The 18312-nt window shown below is 50.3% G+C and overlaps 1 protein-coding gene across 7 annotated transcripts in view; it reads right to left on the reverse strand.

Annotated features, from left to right (window-relative positions):
* Positions 1-18312, reverse strand: part of LOC106602365 (lipopolysaccharide-responsive and beige-like anchor protein) — a 334228-nt gene that overhangs the window by 69750 nt on the left and 246166 nt on the right. For all 7 annotated transcript variants that reach the window (XM_045716597.1, XM_045716594.1, XM_045716596.1 and 4 more), the window contains 2 exons: positions 6820-6960; positions 3513-3632 (listed from right to left, as the gene is read on the reverse strand). In XM_045716597.1, coding sequence (XP_045572553.1) covers positions 3513-3632; positions 6820-6960 — 261 coding nt within the window. The remainder of the gene's footprint in view (positions 1-3512; positions 3633-6819; positions 6961-18312) is intronic.

Genomic DNA, 18312 nt, shown 5'->3' on the forward strand with positions numbered 1-18312 from the left:
GACTGGTCAATGTAAGCATGTGTTGAATTAACCCACTTCCTGGCGGCTCCTGATATGTACAACAAACAATAGCGCGACACCAAATGTAAATGGCGTGTTTAATCAGCGTACATCTACCCCTCGTGATATACTGAACCTCCCCATCAACATAACAAGTGTCAAACATCAACTACGGCCATATTCCACAGCAGGGAATTGAACCATGGATTTACGTATGGAGCGAGCGCTCGTATTTCAACATGATACATCCACAGCCAGTATATAACAGACATATAAACAGAGCACCACAATTATGAAGACAAGCCACAACACAAGTATAACTCTTGATTTGATTCCACTATAAAACAATAGCTAATGAGTGAGTCCTAATAAAATAACCGGTTAATAAAGCGTTGAGGAGCTGTTGTCTTGTAACGTGTCCTGGGTCGTGTTCAGTTGGCACAAAACGTAAGAAAACAGAATGACACGGAGAGGTACTAACTGTCCGAAACGGAACTTGTCCAATAAGGAACACTTGTTCTTTTTTTTCAGTTGCAAAACATTTTGCTACAGTGTGTAACCCTAACCCTAATGAACACAACCCAGTTCTGTCTGACTAGAGCTTAACCAGTCTCCTGGGCCGTGTTTAGGTGGCACAAAACGGAGTGCCTAGGTTTTGCTACGGTAGGACTTAATGACTGTTTGACAGAACACAGTGTGACTGGGCCTGCTGACTGGTCACTGTCCTGATGGACAGAGAGATAGAGACAGGGTGACATTCTGACATCAGGGACGACCAGACCAGAGTCAACACCCATTTGTCATGTCCTTGTCTACCTGCGACATGGCTGTGTATGACAACCTGACATGCAAATACATACTGGCAAAGAGGTTACAGGTAGGAGCTGGGAACTGGTCAGCGCATGCGAGCGGATGTTCTGTAAGGGCTGCACGCACGCACACACAACACACACACAGAATTCCTGGAAGACTGTCTATCAATCAAGCTCAGACCTGAGAACAGTCTTCACTGCGTCCAACAGGATGGAGACAAATACATGATTAGACAGGAAGCCAGTGAGTTCACTTCCTCTAGATGTGTTGTGTGTGTGGTAACCCGAGACATGGGGCGGTAGCTAGCCGGAGAGATGCCCCGTGTCAGTCCATAACCACATATCCAAACCTACAGATGGACCTGAGGGGAGCTCAGTCAGGAGAGAAAGAACCAAGCACGTGTTCGGTCATCACAACCAATCCATGTCATACGACCATGAAAGCTTCAGAGACGACTGATCAAAGGTTCAAACTAATCCTTCTACCCTCCCCCCCGCTGCCCTGCCTCCTCCCCCCTCCTTCGCTACTTCAGTCAACCTTGAATTGAACCTTTGGCCCATTGGGCCCCCTCTCCACTGGGCTTTGGGTTTATGGCGGGTCAGAACATTGGGCCCACTCTACACTGGGCTTTGGGTCTATGGCGGGTCAGAACATTGGGCCCCCTCTATACTGGGCTTTGGGTCTATGGAGGGTCAGAACATTGGGCCCCCTCTCCACTGGGCTTTGGGTCTATGGCGGGTCAGAACATTGGGCCCCCTCTCCACTGGGCTTTGGGTCTATGGAGGGTCAGAACATTGGGCCCCCTCTCCACTGGGCTTTGGGTCTATGGCGGGTCAGAACATTGGGCCCCCTCTCCACTGGGCTTTGGGTCTATGGAGGGTCAGAACATTGGGCCCCCTCTCCACTGGGCTTTGGGTCAGAACATTGGGCCCCCTCTCCACTAGGTTTTGGGTCTATGACCAATCAGACCAATCCTCTGCTACAGTTACAGTCTCTAAGGCCCCAACCCTCCTCTTTTAACAAGTGACCCACGCTCTTAAAACATTTATGAGTACAGGCAGCCATCTTGTTTCAAATGTAGATTTGGCCTGCTCTTTTGGCCTGGGTCGGGTGGAGTGGTGGCTGGGGGAGTTGGAAGGAGTTGACGGTTGATTGCGCTTCGCCTCCAATGATAAAACATATGGCTCGCATTACCGGTAACACTTGATTGCGAAAGCCCAGGGAGAGAGAGAGAGAGAATCTAGTTTGGTCTCAGTTTAGACCTGTCACAGTGGATCAACCACAAGAGCTCCACTCTACATCAAAACACACAGGTCCAGGCTCAACCCTGCACTCAATAACACAGCTTCCATGTTTAGTTTAGTTTAGCTACGTCAAAATAACATTCTGGCGACTTTCCTCGCATGGATGATCTCATTCACCTTGTTAACAAAGAAGGGTTACAAATGAGATGTATCAATTTAGCATGCTAAGTATACCATTTAGCTTTAGCTTCAGGACTATTGTAGGAAACTCTAAGAACCTTCTATTCCTTCTAAAGGGGGGAAAAAGTCTTAGTGTGCTTTGTATCCCAGTGCATAAAGTGGTGATAACAGGTTAAAGACGCCAGTCCAGTCTGTCGGTAGCGTAGGAGAGACTGTGATGACCTCCGGCCACAATCCCCTGAACCCTCCTGACCTTTTGCCTTAGCCCAAAGGCATCGTTGTGTGTGTGTGTGTGTGTGTGTGTGTGTGTGTGTGTGTGTGTGTGTGTGTACTGTTGAAGTGTACTGGGGGGAACGGGGAGGGGGGCCTGTGGCCCCTGCAGTCACCCGTGACAGGACAGGATTGGGGATCACAGAGGCTGGCCTCTGACCACAGTAGAGCAGGGGCCACTGCACATAATGGAGGGACCGGGGCAGAGAGTGTAGCGGAGAAGCCCCCTGTATTTCCCCCACCTTGTTAAGAGGGGCCGGGGGTTGGGGGGGAGAGGGGTTGAAGGAGACCCCCGGCCCCTGTGCCGCCACCTCAGACTGGACAAATTTACACCAGGCCTCCCCGGGTCGACCCCATGGAAGCCAGAGGCCTCGTAAAATGGCCGACCTTCAGTTTGAGGTCAGGTTTTGTGGAGTGGAGAGGTTTAAGATGTGAGGAAGTGGGCTTGTTGTTTTTAGACCAGTGTGTTTGTTTGCTCATTTGATTAGCCACTTTCTCTCTCTCCGGTGATGAGAGAGCGAGAGAGAGAGAGAAGAGGGGCCTTGGAGAAGGCTTTAGGCTAATTCAATGAAAAGGGTGTAATTTGAACGTTGAATGTTTGTTTGGAATACGTTTGGAAGATAATGTTGACATTTGAAGAGCATATTAAGAACATATTCTTATTTATTATATGCAAAATCTGATATCACTATCTAAATCAATAGATATCCATCAATCACAAACAAACTAAAGTGTGTTTATTTCCACACAGAAAACCATAATTTTATCAAAAGACTTTAGACAGTCTTCAGAGTCTTTAGAGACTGATTCCACCCTCTCCTCCTATCCCACTATGTTCCCTGGCTCCTGGGGTCTCCTCACACTGGCGGGCTGTTGAATGGTCTGGAGGTGTTGAGGGTCTCGGTGTGTGTGAAGTTGTGTATGTACATTGTCTTTCAACAGCTAGCTCCACTCTGAGGAGGTGGCGGCAGTGTGTGTGTGTGTGTGTGTGTGTGTGTGTGTTACCTTGACGTCGGACGTGTCTCTCTGGCAGTTCCTCCAGGCTCGGGACACGGAGGAAAAGGTGCGGTCAGCGTGGTCAAACTTCCCTCCCTGGAAGTTGAGGAACATGGTGGTGAAGGGTTCCTGGAAAATGAGAGAAGAAGAAAGAGAGAAGAGAACGAGAGAAGAATGAGAGGATGATCAGTTATCCACATATCCTCCTAATTGTGTGCTGTGACACTGTGGTGTACTGTACATTTGAGAAAAAGGAGAAATGACATTTGACCCCACATCCTTATGATTAAGCGTTTTTAAACTATAGTAAAATGAACGTGTACTGAGTATACCTCCTCAAAACAGCCTTAATAAGTCAGGAATCCAGTCTACAAGGTGTCAAAAGTGCTCTAAAGGAATGCTGGCCCATGTTGACTTCAATGCTTCCCACAGTTGTGTCAAGTTGGCTGGATGTCCTTTGGGTGGTGGACCATTCTTGAAACACACAGGAAACTATTGAGTGTGAAAAACCCAGCAGCGTTGCAGTTCTTGACACAAACCGGTGCGCCTGGCACCCACTACCATACCCTGTTAAAAAGCACTATTTTGTCTTTCCATTCACCCTCTGAAAGGCACACATACACAATCCATGTCTCAATTGTCTCAAGGCTTAAAAATCCTTAATTAACCCGTCGTCTCCCCTTCATCTACACTGATTGAAGTGGATTTAACAAGTGACATCAATAAGGCGTCATAGCTTTCACCTGGTTAGTCTATGTAATGGAAAGAGCAGGTGTTCTTAATGTTTTGTACACTCAGTGTATGTACTGAAGTTCAACGTGTATATTCTCAAAAATAACAGCATTTGCTATTGGCTAAAAAACACATGTTTTGCAACAACACTCAAATCTGGCTTTACATTTCTGTAATCTACATTTCCATAAATTGCTTTTTAAGGTAATATCTTAATGCAACGACGACAGATTGTCTGACTTGTTGACACTGTCACAAACCACTGAAATGAACCAAGCGAACGGCAGGCGTCACTGTGTGGCTGTAAAGCCTGTAGAGGTGTGTTATTGGTGCATTTCTAATCACGCTTAATCTTGCTTGTGTCAATCAATAGACCGTCCCTCTGAAACAATACGCCGTCCCTCTGAAACAACAGGCCGTCCCTCTGAAACAACAGGCCGTCCCTCTGAAACAACAGACCGTCCCTCTGAAACAACAGGCCGTCCCTCTGAAACAACACGCCGTCCCTCTGAAACAACAGGCCGTCCCTCTGAAACAACAGGCCGTCCCTCTGAAACAACAGGCCGTCCCTCTGAAACAACAGGCCGTCCCTCTGAAACAACACGCCGTCCCTCTGAAACAACACGCCGTCCCTCTGAAACAACACGCCGTCCCTCTGAAACAACACGCCGTCCCTCTGAAACAACACGCCGTCCCTCTGAAACAACACGCCGTCCCTCTGAAACAACACGCCGTCCCTCTGAAACAACACGCCGTCCCTCTGAAACAACACGCCGTCCCTCTGAAACAACAGGCCGTCCCTCTGAAACAACAGGCCGTCCCTCTGAAACAACAGACCGTCCCTCTGAAACAACAGACCGTCCCTCTGAAACAACAGACCGTCCCTCTGAAACAACAGACCGTCCCTCTGAAACAACACGCCGTCCCTCTGAAACAACAGACCGTCCCTCTGAAACAACAGACCGTCCCTCTGAAACAACACGCCGTCCCTCTGAAACAACAGACCGTCCCTCTGAAACAACAGACCCTCCCTCTGAAACAACAGACCCTCCCTCTGAAACAACAGACCGTCCCTCTGAAACAACACGCCGTCCCTCTGAAACAACAGACCGTCCCTCTGAAACAACAGACCGTCCCTCTGAAACAACAGACCGTCCCTCTGAAACAACAGACCCCGAGTGAGATGGACACAATTAGCCAGGCTAACACTATTACAACTACACAGGAAACTACACGGACAATTAGGACAGAGTCCAAAATGAACTCAGAGTAGGAGTACTGATCTAGGATCAGTTCCATAATGAATACGATTATATGGACGGGGGGGGACCTGATTCTAGATCAGCACTCTTACTCAGATGATTTTGAATACAGGACTGGGACTTTTAAGGTCTGCCCTAGTGTTCATTTGGGCTTCCTATCCCATCCACACGTTGACACTTGAATTGAAGGGCATTTGGTAAAGTGGATTTAAAATAAGCCAGCAATAAGCCAGCTAATGATGTGATGGGATCAATGGTTGTTTCCATAGGGAGCTACTGGGACAATTACAGGACAATTCAAGGGCCCTGGAAGAAGGTTAGAGGCCCTCCCTATATGGCAGAATGGTCCCCTGTGGATGGAACAGAAAGAGTGATGTTGTCTGATATTGGCTGTATGAGGGTTACATACAGTGACCAATATAACAAAACATTATCAAAAGCACCACGTGGGAGAAAGATAACTTCATGAAATCTTTAGATTGAGTTGTTTAGGAGCAGACGTAAAAAAAAATAGTACAGAATAATAGCCCTTCATTAAACATAGTTAAATTGAAGACTTCATTAAAAACAAAATCATTTCTGAGTTCCTCTTATGTTGCAAAGCAGACACACAGAAAGAAACGCCTTATGAATTTAGCGTCGGCGCGCTGCTTCTCTGTTTTACGAGCAGCACAACATAGAAATAACCAAGGCCAGCCAGGGACAATACGCTGTGCATACGTTAGTGTGTAGATGGAGCCTGTATTTCACCGTGACATAAATCAACCTGACTCTTTACGTATCCATGGCCAATTAGAAAACAACAATTAGCTGCAATGGGACGTGCTACAAGTCTAATGATGAATAGGTAGTAAATATTACACCATGACAGGTAGGTGGCAACTGTAATGCATTCATTTGTAAATGTAATCTGTTTTTCATGAAGCAGTGACAAAAATAAAAGCCTAAATCCTATTCTATACACATTTTTCGTGGGATTTAGTATTTTCATTTACCCTTCAAATTTACCAAGTTGAACCATTGAGGTCAAAAGAAGTATTTCGCAATGTTAATGTGTCAAAAAAGGTAAGTTATCTTCAAAAGCGAGACATTTTCACCGGACAGGTGCAGTGAAATGTGTTGTTTTACAGCGTCGGCCATAGCAGCGCGGCAATCCTGGAGAAAATTTGGGTGAAGTGCCTTGTTCAAGGACACGTCGGATTTTTCACCTCGGCGGCTCGGGTATTCGAACCAGTGACATTTCGGTTACTGGCCCCGACGCTCTAACCGCTAGGCTACCTGGGAGTAGGTGGGGTGGATATAGTTGGGGGTAGTTAACTTACGATGCGCAGCAGCCACATCTGGGTGAAGGAGGAGGTGGAGTAGTGGGTTCCGTAGTGGAACTTGGGCACCTGGTCGTCCTCCCAGGATTCATAGCGGTCGTTGAAGAATGCCGCTCTCTTGGGGTTCAGGGCACCAATGGGCTGTGAGGAGAAAGAATGTTATTACAACGTTATTACAACAGAGACTGATAGACATGGATAGAGATGGAGATACAAGAGAAAGAGAGAGAAAGAGAGAGAAAGAGTGGCAGTACAAAAAGAAGAAAGAAACATTTTAGAACACAGTACATTGAACTCTTTTAGCTTTCAGAGAGAGCAGACATTGCTTCAAACACAGGGCAAATATATTGAAATGGCGTTGGTAACCTTTGTGCGTTCGTCGAATGAATATTAGATGCTGTGTTGTTTTGAGGATCAATCCATTCCAACAGAGTGCATTTCACTTCATAGCCCTGAAACACAACCCCCTGCGGCTAGTCTGTCAGAGAGAATGAATGTGTTGCGATGAAAGGAGGCCTAGGAACATCAATAGCAAGGGCCGGGAGGTTCCTCTTTCCATTCGTATTAATCTGTAGCTAATATACTAGTCAGGAGACGCAGCCGCCATTGTGGGTCTAAAAAATGGATCAGTTGCATTAATTTTCCATTGATCTCAGAGAAACCAATACCTGCCTGAGCCTGGCTTATTATTTAAATGCTCATTTATAGAAATCACTTTTTTACCCGTTCAATTTTTATTAGTCTTCTATTAGCCCTCCTCCTCTTCATCCCTCGCTCCAAACACACCTCCTCTCTGATCAATGGTAATGGAATGATGGCCTTTTGAAGATGAAGCACTGGCTGGTGGATCGATAGGCCCTCCCTCATATCATAGTGCTGTCATGGGAGGCCTCGTCCAGGCTGGGGAGAGGCTATTGATCTGATGCTGCTGTTACTGTGTCGGGTGGGTGTAATGGTGTGTGTGTCTGATTGTATCCAAGGGTGCACCCATTCAAGACCGTACCCAATTACCTTCCTTATACTCCAACAACCGGAAAAGAACAGGAACACACACACACACGCCAACACACACACCGCCTCATGCCGACAGTGTGCTGGGCTGTGCTGACAGTAACACACTATTGGCTTACCCAGGGCTACTGGGGGTGGGAGTACACACACTGAATTATACAGTACAACGATTGGACTGATTTATTGCCGTAATAACGTAGAGCTCATTAAAACAAGAAAAGGCTGGAAGAGGAATAGAAAATAAAAAAAAAGAGACTGAGTGCACTGCAATGAGAGAATAAAAGAGAGGGGGGAGGGAGAGAGAGAGAGAGAGAGAGAGAGAGAGAGGGAGCAGGAGAGAGCGAGAGGAGGGAGAGGGAGAGAGAGGGGGAGAGAGAGAGGGGGGAGAAGGGGGAGCGGGGAGAGAGGGGGAGAGGGGGAGCGGGAGAGAGAGGGGGAGAGGGGGAGCGGGAGAGGGGAGAGAGAGAGAGAGAGAGAGAGAGGTGGATAGAGAGGGGGAGAGAGCGAGAGAGAGAGAGGGGGATAGAGAGGAGGAGAGAGAGAGAAAAGGGGGAGAGAGAGGGAGAGAGAAAAATAGAGCGAGAGCGCAAGAGAGAGAGAGAGAGAGAGAGCAAGAACGAGAGGGAGAAAGAGAGAGAGCACTCTACACTGTACATTGTATACTGCTGTAAATTACCACTGGGTGGAGAGCGTTGCGCGGCGAGGAGGGTGGCGGTACAATAGAGCGGTGGTGACAGCGTCGTACATCAGGGCCGTCCCCGGTGAGGAGTGCTCTGATCGAGTGAACGCTGCCCATTGGGCTAATATGTTCAGGCGGTGCCTGCGAATAGCGCTTTGACGAGCGGTCGGATAAATGAGCTGCTATCGTTGTTTTTAATTAGACTTTGAACGGGAATGAGATTAGAAGAAGCCATGGACGGAGTTAGATGGTGTTACTGCTTCAAAGAGGAGAATATGGGAGACTTTAATCTTGGATAAGGGTTTAATCTGTTGTTCATCAAGAATGTAGATTAGGAAGGTGTTGGGAAATGGTTATTGTAGCATCACTATTACACCATAGAATTAGTATGTAATTAGTAATTACACTTATAAAGTACTATGCTAGCCAACTGCTACCCATAGCCACTCAACTATGCTAGAGGCGTCACTACAGACCCTGGTTCGATTCCAGGCTGTATCACAACCGGCCGTGATTGGGAGATCCATAGGGTTTGGGCGGGGTAGGTTGTCATTGTAAATAAGAATTTGTTCTTAACTGACATGCCTAGTTAAATAAAGGTTAAATAAAATAAAAACTATACAAGAGGGTGTTGGTGACGAGTAATCTTTTATGTGACGCTAAATCCTCTAACATATCGGAACCACAGGAAATGCATCATACAGTAACACATTATTGTGCTGATATACTGTTAGCAGATCAAAACAGAGATTCATGTTATCAAAGGACTCTGATCACAGACACAAATAAAATCATTCAACAGTTAACCGAAATCAAATCAAACGTCACCCGGATAATACAATCTTTCCCTACAGTAAATCCCTCTGATCGGGACTCAAATGTCAAAGACATCAAAAGGCAAGAAATGCTATCAAGACGAGCAGAAACCAGACAGTAGCATATAGTTAACCATTACAACATTACAGCTCTCCAAATTATAAGGGTCAGCAGTGATACAACAAGCTACAATGTTTTCACATTTAAGGATTATTATTATAAATCGCTGGTTTAGGAAGGCTCGGTCTGAGCTTTGCCAGAGAGCCTTGAGACATAAATCAAAGCGTGGTTTTGAGAGGACTGTTTATATATAATGTCCTATTTAAACAGTGAGAATGACGTGGTGTTTGAGGGGTGTCAGAAAACATATGGGACGCATCTTGAAATCAATACCCCATTAGCCCCCGCGCGGTGCCAAAGAGGGCCCTGGAAGCGCTCAATACAAAGCTGCGTTATTTTTGCTACATCGCAAATACAGGACCCCAAACCTGTCCAGGTCAACACCTCGTTCAAGCATCCCGTTTCAGGAGTCCTTCCAAATTGCCTGTTTAAAAAGGCCTCAATGTTAGAGCAGGGGTGCGTCCCAAACGTCACCCTATTCATAACATAGTGCACTACTACTACTACTACTACTACTAAGGAGCATCCAAAAGTAGTGCACTAGATAGGGACTAAGGTTGTCTAGTGTAAGACCGTGTCCTTATCGTGGTGACTACAATGTTATCTCTGAGCTGGCGTTTCATGTCAGGCCGAGGTTAGAGTTTAGGATGAGAAAGAGCCCCGGGGTATGAATGGAATCGCTCTGACAGAAGGAACATACATTTGTGAGGACATGCACTTGCGCACGCACACACACGCACGCACAACAGTGTGCGAGACACGGGCGTTCGTGGCAATTTCAGCCTCTCAATGTCACAGGGCTCCCGCATGACCTGTTTCTATCAAAGCAGAGCACGACATGAGAGGGGGAGGGAGGGAGGGAGGGTAGACTGAAAATAATCATAATTTGGGGGGTGCGTATATTTGTCCTGTTACACACAAGGGTATAATGGAAATGTGTTTTTTTGCACATCCCAACTCTCCCTGAGAGACCCGCAGGGAGTGGGGTCACGGCCAGGGTCGCCATTGTACAGCAACCCTGGAGCATTTAGAGTTAAGTGCCTTGCTCAAGAGCACAGCGACAGATTTTTATTTTAGTATTTTTTATGTTCCCCATGTCGGCTCCAGTATTCGAACCAGAAACCTTTCGGTTACTGGCCCAATGCTCCAACCTCGAGAAAAAGAGGAGAGAGAGAGAGAGAGAAGGAGAGATATCAGAAGGGAGGATTATGATGAACCAAACTAAAGGAGCAGCCAAGAGAGGAGGAGTACTGAGCGTCGGAGTGGCTGATATTCCCAGACGATGCAGTCTGCCACGCTCCGCTGGTCGTACGCTGATATCACACCATGTCAACAGCATGAATAAAACTGCCCCGCATCTCTCCTTCCTTCACTCCCTCGCTCTTCAATGAGAATGGGGGGATGAGGGAGGCAGAGAGAGTAGAGAGGGATAGGGAGAGGCAGAGAGAGAGGGGGTGAAACAAAAAAGTCTGCCCACACTCCTCTCCTCCTTCCCATTGTTCTGTCGTTTTCCCCCTCTCTCTCCCCTTGTTCTGTCGTTCTCCCTCTCTCTCTCTCCCCTTGTTCTGTCGTTCTCCCTCTCTCTCTCTCCCCTTGTTCTGTCGTTCTCCCTCTCTCTCTCTCCCCTTGTTCTGTCGTTCTCCCTCTCTCTCTCCCCTTGTTCTGTCGTTCTCCCTCTCTCTCTCTCCCCTTGTTCTGTCGTTCTCCCCCTCTCTCTCTCCCCTTGTTCTGTCGTTTCTCCCCCTCTCTCTCTCCCCTTGTTCTGTCGTTCTCCCCCTCTCTCTCTCCCCTTGTTCTGTCGTTCTCCCTCTCTCTCTCTCCCCTTGTTCTGTCGTTCTCCCTCTCTCTCTCCCCTTGTTCTGTCGTTCTCCCTCTCTCTCTCCCCTTGTTCTGTCGTTCTCCCTCTCTCTCCCCTTGTTCTGTCGTTCTCCCTCTCTCTCCCCTTGTTCTGTCGTTCTCCCTCTCTCTCCCCTTGTTCTGTCGTTCTCCCTCTCTCTCCCCTTGTTCTGTCGTTCTCCCTCTCTCTCCCCTTGTTCTGTCGTTCTCCCTCTCTCTCCCCTTGTTCTGTCGTTCTCCCTCTCTCTCTCCCCTTGTTCTGTCGTTCTCCCCCTCCCCTTGTTCTGTCGTTCTCCCTCTCTCTCTCCCCTTGTTCTGTCGTTCTCCCTCTCCCTCTCCCCTTGTTCTGTCGTTCTCCCTCTCCCTCTCCCCTTGTTCTGTCGTTCTCCCTCTCTCTCTCCCCTTGTTCTGTCGTTCTCCCTCTCTCTCTCCCCTTGTTCTGTCGTTCTCCCTCTCTCTCTCCCCTTGTTCTGTCGTTCTCCCTCTCTCTCTCCCCTTGTTCTGTCGTTCTCCCTCTCTCTCCCCCTGTTCTGTCGTTCTCCCTCTCTCTCCCCCTGTTCTGTCGTTCTCCCTCTCTCTCCCCTTGTTCTGTCGTTCTCCCTCTCTCTCTCCCCTTGTTCTGTCGTTCTCCCTCTCTCTCCCCTTGTTCTGTCGTTCTCCCTCTCTCTCCCCTTGTTCTGTCGTTCTCCCTCTCTCTCCCCTTGTTCTGTCGTTCTCCCTCTCTCTCACCTTGTTCTGTCGTTCTCCCTCTCTCCCCTTGTTCTGTCGTTCTCCCTCTCTCTCCCCTTGTTCTGTCGTTCTCCCTCTCTCTCCCCTTGTTCTGTCGTTCTCCCTCTCTCTCTCCCCTTGTTCTGTCGTTTCTCCCTCTCTCTCTCCCCTTGTTCTGTCGTTCTCCCTCTCTCTCCCCTTGTTCTGTCGTTCTCCCTCTCTCTCTCCCCTTGTTCTGTCGTTCTCCCTCTCTCTCTCCCCTTGTTCTGTCGTTCTCCCTCTCTCTCCCCTTGTTCTGTCGTTCTCCCTCTCTCTCTCCCCTTGTTCTGTCGTTTCTCCCTCTCTCTCTCCCCTTGTTCTGTCGTTCTCCCTCTCTCTCCCCCTTGTTCTGTCGTTCTCCCTCTCTCTCCCCTTGTTCTGTCGTTCTCCCTCTCTCTCCCCTTGTTCTGTCGTTCTCCCTCTCTCTCCCCTTGTTCTGTCGTTCTCCCTCTCTCTCCCCTTGTTCTGTCGTTCTCCCTCTCTCTCCCCTTGTTCTGTCGTTCTCCCTCTCTCTCACCTTGTTCTGTCGTTCTCCCTCTCTCTCCCCTTGTTCTGTCGTTCTCCCTCTCTCTCCCCTTGTTCTGTCGTTTCTCCCTCTCTCTCCCCTTGTTCTGTCGTTCTCCCTCTCTCTCTCCCCTTGTTCTGTCGTTCTCCCCTCTCTCTCCCCTTGTTCTGTCGTTCTCCCTCTCTCTCTCCCCTTGTTCTGTCGTTCTCCCTCTCTCTCTCCCCTTGTTCTGTCGTTCTCCCTCTCTCTCTCCCCTTGTTCTGTCGTTCTCCCTCTCTCTCTCCCCTTGTTCTGTCGTTCTCCCTCTCTCTCCCCTTGTTCTGTCGTTCTCCCTCTCTCTCTCCCCTTGTTCTGTCGTTCTCCCTCTCTCTCTCCCCTTGTTCTGTCGTTCTCCCTCTCTCTCCCCTTGTTCTGTCGTTCTCCCTCTCTCTCCCCTTGTTCTGTCGTTCTCCCTCTCTCTCCCCTTGTTCTGTCGTTCTCCCTCTCCCTCTCCCCTTGTTCTGTCGTTCTCCCTCTCCCTCTCCCCTTGTTCTGTCGTTCTCCCTCTCCCTCTCCCCTTGTTCTGTCGTTCTCCCTCTCCCTCTCCCCTTGTTCTGTCGTTCTCCCTCTCCCTCTCCCCTTGTTCTGTCGTTCTCCCTCTCTCTCTCCCCTTGTTCTGTCGTTCTCCCTCTCTCTCTCCCCTTGTTCTGTCGTTCTCCCTCTCTCTCTCCCCTTGTTCTGTCGTTTCTCCCTCTCTCTCCCCCTGTTCTGTCGTTCTCCCTCTCTCTCCCCTTGTTCTGTCGTTCTCCCTCTCTCTCTCCCCTTGTTCTGTCGTTCTCCCTCTCTCTCCCCGTGTTCTGTCGGTCTCCCTCTCTCTCCCCTTGTTCTGTCGTTCTCCCTCTCTCTCTCCCCTTGTTCTGTCGTTCTCCCTCTCTCTCCCCTTGTTCTGTCGTTCTCCCTCTCTCTCCCCCTTGTTCTGTCGTTCTCCCTCTCTCTCCCCTTGTTCTGTCGTTTCTCCCTCTCTCTCCCCTTGTTCTGTCGTTCTCCCTCTCTCTCTCCCCTTGTTCTGTCGTTCTCCCTCTCTCTCTCCCCTTGTTCTGTCGTTCTCCCTCTCTCTCTCCCCTTGTTCTGTCGTTTCTCCCTCTCTCTCTCCCCTTGTTCTGTCGTTCTCCCTCTCTCTCCCCTTGTTCTGTCGTTCTCCCTCTCTCTCTCTCCCCTTGTTCTGTCGTTTCTCCCCCTCTCTCTCTCCCCTTGTTCTGTCGTTCTCCCCCTCTCTCTCTCCCCTTGTTCTGTCGTTCTCCCTCTCTCTCTCTCCCCTTGTTCTGTCGTTCTCCCTCTCTCTCTCCCCTTGTTCTGTCGTTTCTCCCTCTCTCTCTCCCCTTGTTCTGTCGTTCTCCCTCTCTCTCTCCCCTTGTTCTGTCGTTCTCCCTCTCTCTCCCCTTGTTCTGTCGTTCTCCCTCTCTCTCCCCTTGTTCTGTCGTTCTCCCTCTCTCTCTCCCCTTGTTCTGTCGTTTCTCCCTCTCTCTCCCCTTGTTCTGTCGTTCTCCCTCTCTCTCCCCTTGTTCTGTCGTTCTCCCTCTCTCTCTCCCCTTGTTCTGTCGTTCTCCCCCTCCCCTTGTTCTGTCGTTCTCCCTCTCTCTCTCCCCTTGTTCTGTCGTTCTCCCTCTCCCTCTCCCCTTGTTCTGTCGTTCTCCCTCTCCCTCTCCCCTTGTTCTGTCGTTCTCCCTCTCTCTCTCCCCTTGTTCTGTCGTTCTCCCTCTCTCTCTCCCCTTGTTCTGTCGTTCTCCCTCTCTCTCTCCCCTTGTTCTGTCGTTCTCCCTCTCTCTCTCCCCTTGTTCTGTCGTTCTCCCTCTCTCTCCCCCTGTTCTGTCGTTCTCCCTCTCTCTCCCCCTGTTCTGTCGTTCTCCCTCTCTCTCCCCTTGTTCTGTCGTTCTCCCTCTCTCTCCCCTTGTTCTGTCGTTCTCCCTCTCTCTCCCCTTGTTCTGTCGTTCTCCCTCCTCTCCCCTTGTTCTGTCGTTCTCCCTCTCTCTCTCCCCTTGTTCTGTCGTTCTCCCTCTCCCTCTCCCCTTGTTCTGTCGTTCTCCCTCTCCCTCTCCCCTTGTTCTGTCGTTCTCCCTCTCTCTCTCCCCTTGTTCTGTCGTTCTCCCTCTCTCTCTCCCCTTGTTCTGTCGTTCTCCCTCTCTCTCTCCCCTTGTTCTGTCGTTCTCCCTCTCTCTCTCCCCTTGTTCTGTCGTTCTCCCTCTCTCTCCCCCTGTTCTGTCGTTCTCCCTCTCTCTCCCCCTTGTTCTGTCGTTCTCCCTCTCTCTCCCCTTGTTCTGTCGTTCTCCCTCTCTCTCTCCCCTTGTTCTGTCGTTCTCCCTCTCTCTCCCCTTGTTCTGTCGTTCTCCCTCTCTCTCCCCTTGTTCTGTCGTTCTCCCTCTCTCTCCCCTTGTTCTGTCGTTCTCCCTCTCTCTCCCCTTGTTCTGTCGTTCTCCCTCTCTCTCCCCTTGTTCTGTCGTTCTCCCTCTCTCTCACCTTGTTCTGTCGTTCTCCCCTCTCTCCCCTTGTTCTGTCGTTTCTCCCTCTCTCTCCCCTTGTTCTGTCGTTTCTCCCTCTCTCTCCCCTTGTTCTGTCGTTCTCCCTCTCTCTCTCCCCTTGTTCTGTCGTTCTCCCTCTCTCTCTCCCCTTGTTCTGTCGTTCTCCCTCTCTCTCCCCTTGTTCTGTCGTTCTCCCTCTCTCTCTCCCCTTGTTCTGTCGTTCTCCCTCTCTCTCTCCCCTTGTTCTGTCGTTCTCCCTCTCTCTCCCCTTGTTCTGTCGTTCTCCCTCTCTCTCTCCCCTTGTTCTGTCGTTCTCCCTCTCTCTCTCCCCTTGTTCTGTCGTTCTCCCTCTCTCTCCCCTTGTTCTGTCGTTCTCCCTCTCTCTCCCCTTGTTCTGTCGTTCTCCCTCTCTCTCTCCCCTTGTTCTGTCGTTCTCCCTCTCTCTCCCCTTGTTCTGTCGTTCTCCCTCTCTCTCCCCTTGTTCTGTCGTTTCTCCCTCTCTCTCACCTTGTTCTGTCGTTTCTCCCTCTCTCTCCCCTTGTTCTGTCGTTCTCCCTCTCTCTCCCCTTGTTCTGTCGTTCTCCCTCTCTCTCACCTTGTTCTGTCGTTCTCCCTCTCTCTCTCCCCTTGTTCTGTCGTTCTCCCTCTCTCTCTCCCCTTGTTCTGTCGTTCTCCCTCTCTCTCTCCCTGTTCTGTCGTTCTCCCTCTCTCTCCCCCTGTTCTGTCGTTCTCCCTCTCTCTCTCCCCTTGTTCTGTCGTTCTCCCTCTCTCTCTCCCCTTGTTCTGTCGTTCTCCCTCTCTCTCCCCTTGTTCTGTCGTTCTCCCTCTCTCTCCCCTTGTTCTGTCGTTCTCCCTCTCTCTCCCCTTGTTCTGTCGTTCTCCCTCTCTCTCCCCTTGTTCTGTCGTTCTCCCTCTCTCTCCCCTTGTTCTGTCGTTTCTCCCTCTCTCTCCCCTTGTTCTGTCGTTCTCCCTCTCTCTCCCCTTGTTCTGTCGTTCTCCCTCTCTCTCTCCCCTTGTTCTGTCGTTCTCCCTCTCTCTCTCCCCTTGTTCTGTCGTTTCTCCCTCTCTCTCTCCCCTTGTTCTGTCGTTCTCCCTCTCTCTCTCCCCTTGTTCTGTCGTTCTCCCTCTCTCTCTCCCCTTGTTCTGTCGTTCTCCCTCTCTCTCCCCTTGTTCTGTCGTTCTCCCTCTCTCTCTCCCCTTGTTCTGTCGTTCTCCCTCTCTCTCTCCCCTTGTTCTGTCGTTCTCCCTCTCCCTCTCCCCTTGTTCTGTCGTTCTCCCTCTCCCTCTCCCCTTGTTCTGTCGTTCTCCCTCTCCCTCTCCCCTTGTTCTGTCGTTCTCCCTCTCCCTCTCCCCTTGTTCTGTCGTTCTCCCTCTCTCTCACCTTGTTCTGTCGTTCTCCCTCTCCCTCTCCCCTTGTTCTGTCGTTCTCCCTCTCCCTCTCCCCTTGTTCTGTCGTTCTCCCTCTCCCTCTCCCCTTGTTCTGTCGTTCTCCCTCTCCCTCTCCCCTTGTTCTGTCGTTCTCCCTCTCTCTCTCCCCTTGTTCTGTCGTTCTCCCTCTCTCTCTCCCCTTGTTCTGTCGTTCTCCCTCTCTCTCCCCTTGTTCTGTCGTTCTCCCTCTCTCTCCCCTTGTTCTGTCGTTCTCCCTCTCTCTCCCCTTGTTCTGTCGTTCTCCCTCTCTCTCCCCTTGTTCTGTCGTTCTCCCTCTCTCTCCCCTTGTTCTGTCGTTCTCCCTCTCTCTCCCCTTGTTCTGTCGTTCTCCCTCTCTCTCCCCTTGTTCTGTCGTTCTCCCTCTCTCTCCCCTTGTTCTGTCGTTTCTCCCTCTCTCTCCCCTTGTTCTGTCGTTCTCCCTCTCTCTCCCCTTGTTCTGTCGTTCTCCCTCTCTCTCACCTTGTTCTGTCGTTCTCCCTCTCTCTCCCCTTGTTCTGTCGTTCTCCCTCTCTCTCCCCTTGTTCTGTCGTTCTCCCTCTCTCTCTCCCCTTGTTCTGTCGTTCTCCCTCTCTCTCCCCTTGTTCTGTCGTTCTCCCTCTCTCTCCCCTTGTTCTGTCGTTCTCCCTCTCTCTCCCCTTGTTCTGTCGTTCTCCCTCTCTCTCCCCTTGTTCTGTCGTTCTCCCTCTCCCTCTCCCCTTGTTCTGTCGTTCTCCCTCTCCCTCTCCCCTTGTTCTGTCGTTCTCCCTCTCACTCTCCCCTTGTTCTGTCGTTCTCCCTCTCCCTCTCCCCTTGTTCTGTCGTTCTCCCTCTCCCTCTCCCCTTGTTCTGTCGTTCTCCCTCTCCCTCTCCCCTTGTTCTGTCGTTCTCCCTCTCTCTCACCTTGTTCTGTCGTTCTCCCTCTCCCCTTGTTCTGTCGTTCTCCCTCTCCCTCTCCCCTTGTTCTGTCGTTCTCCCTCTCTCTCTCCCCTTGTTCTGTCGTTCTCCCTCTCTCTCTCCCCTTGTTCTGTCGTTCTCCCCCTCCCTCTCCCCTTGTTCTGTCGTTCTCCCTCTCTCTCTCCCTTGTTCTGTCGTTCTCCCTCTCTCTCTCCCCTTGTTCTGTCGTTTCTCCCTCTCTCTCTCCCCTTGTTCTGTCGTTCTCCCTCTCTCTCCCCTTGTTCTGTCGTTCTCCCTCTCTCTCCCCTTGTTCTGTCGTTCTCCCTCTCTCTCCCCTTGTTCTGTCGTTCTCCCTCTCTCTCCCCTTGTTCTGTCGTTCTCCCTCTCTCTCCCCTTGTTCTGTCGTTCTCCCTCTCTCTCCCCCTTGTTCTGTCGTTCTCCCTCTCTCTCCCCTTGTTCTGTCGTTCTCCCTCTCTCTCCCCTTGTTCTGTCGTTCTCCCTCTCTCTCCCCTTGTTCTGTCGTTCTCCCTCTCTCTCCCCTTGTTCTGTCGTTCTCCCTCTCTCTCCCCTTGTTCTGTCGTTCTCCCTCTCTCTCCCCTTGTTCTGTCGTTCTCCCTCTCTCTCCCCTTGTTCTGTCGTTCTCCCTCTCTCTCCCCTTGTTCTGTCGTTCTCCCTCTCTCTCCCCTTGTTCTGTCGTTCTCCCTCTCTCTCCCCTTGTTCTGTCGTTCTCCCTCTCTCTCCCCTTGTTCTGTCGTTCTCCCTCTCTCTCCCCTTGTTCTGTCGTTCTCCCTCTCTCTCCCCTTGTTCTGTCGTTCTCCCTCTCTCTCCCCTTGTTCTGTCGTTCTCCCTCTCTCTCCCCTTGTTCTGTCGTTCTCCCTCTCTCTCCCCTTGTTCTGTCGTTCTCCCTCTCTCTCCCCTTGTTCTATCTCATTCCCTCCCTCTCTCTGCTGCTCAGTTTCTCCCTGGGGGGGTTGAGGCTCGAC

This window comes from Salmo salar, chromosome ssa04 (assembly GCF_905237065.1).
Source record: "Salmo salar chromosome ssa04, Ssal_v3.1, whole genome shotgun sequence".
NCBI classification, from domain to species: Eukaryota; Metazoa; Chordata; class Actinopteri; order Salmoniformes; family Salmonidae; genus Salmo; species Salmo salar.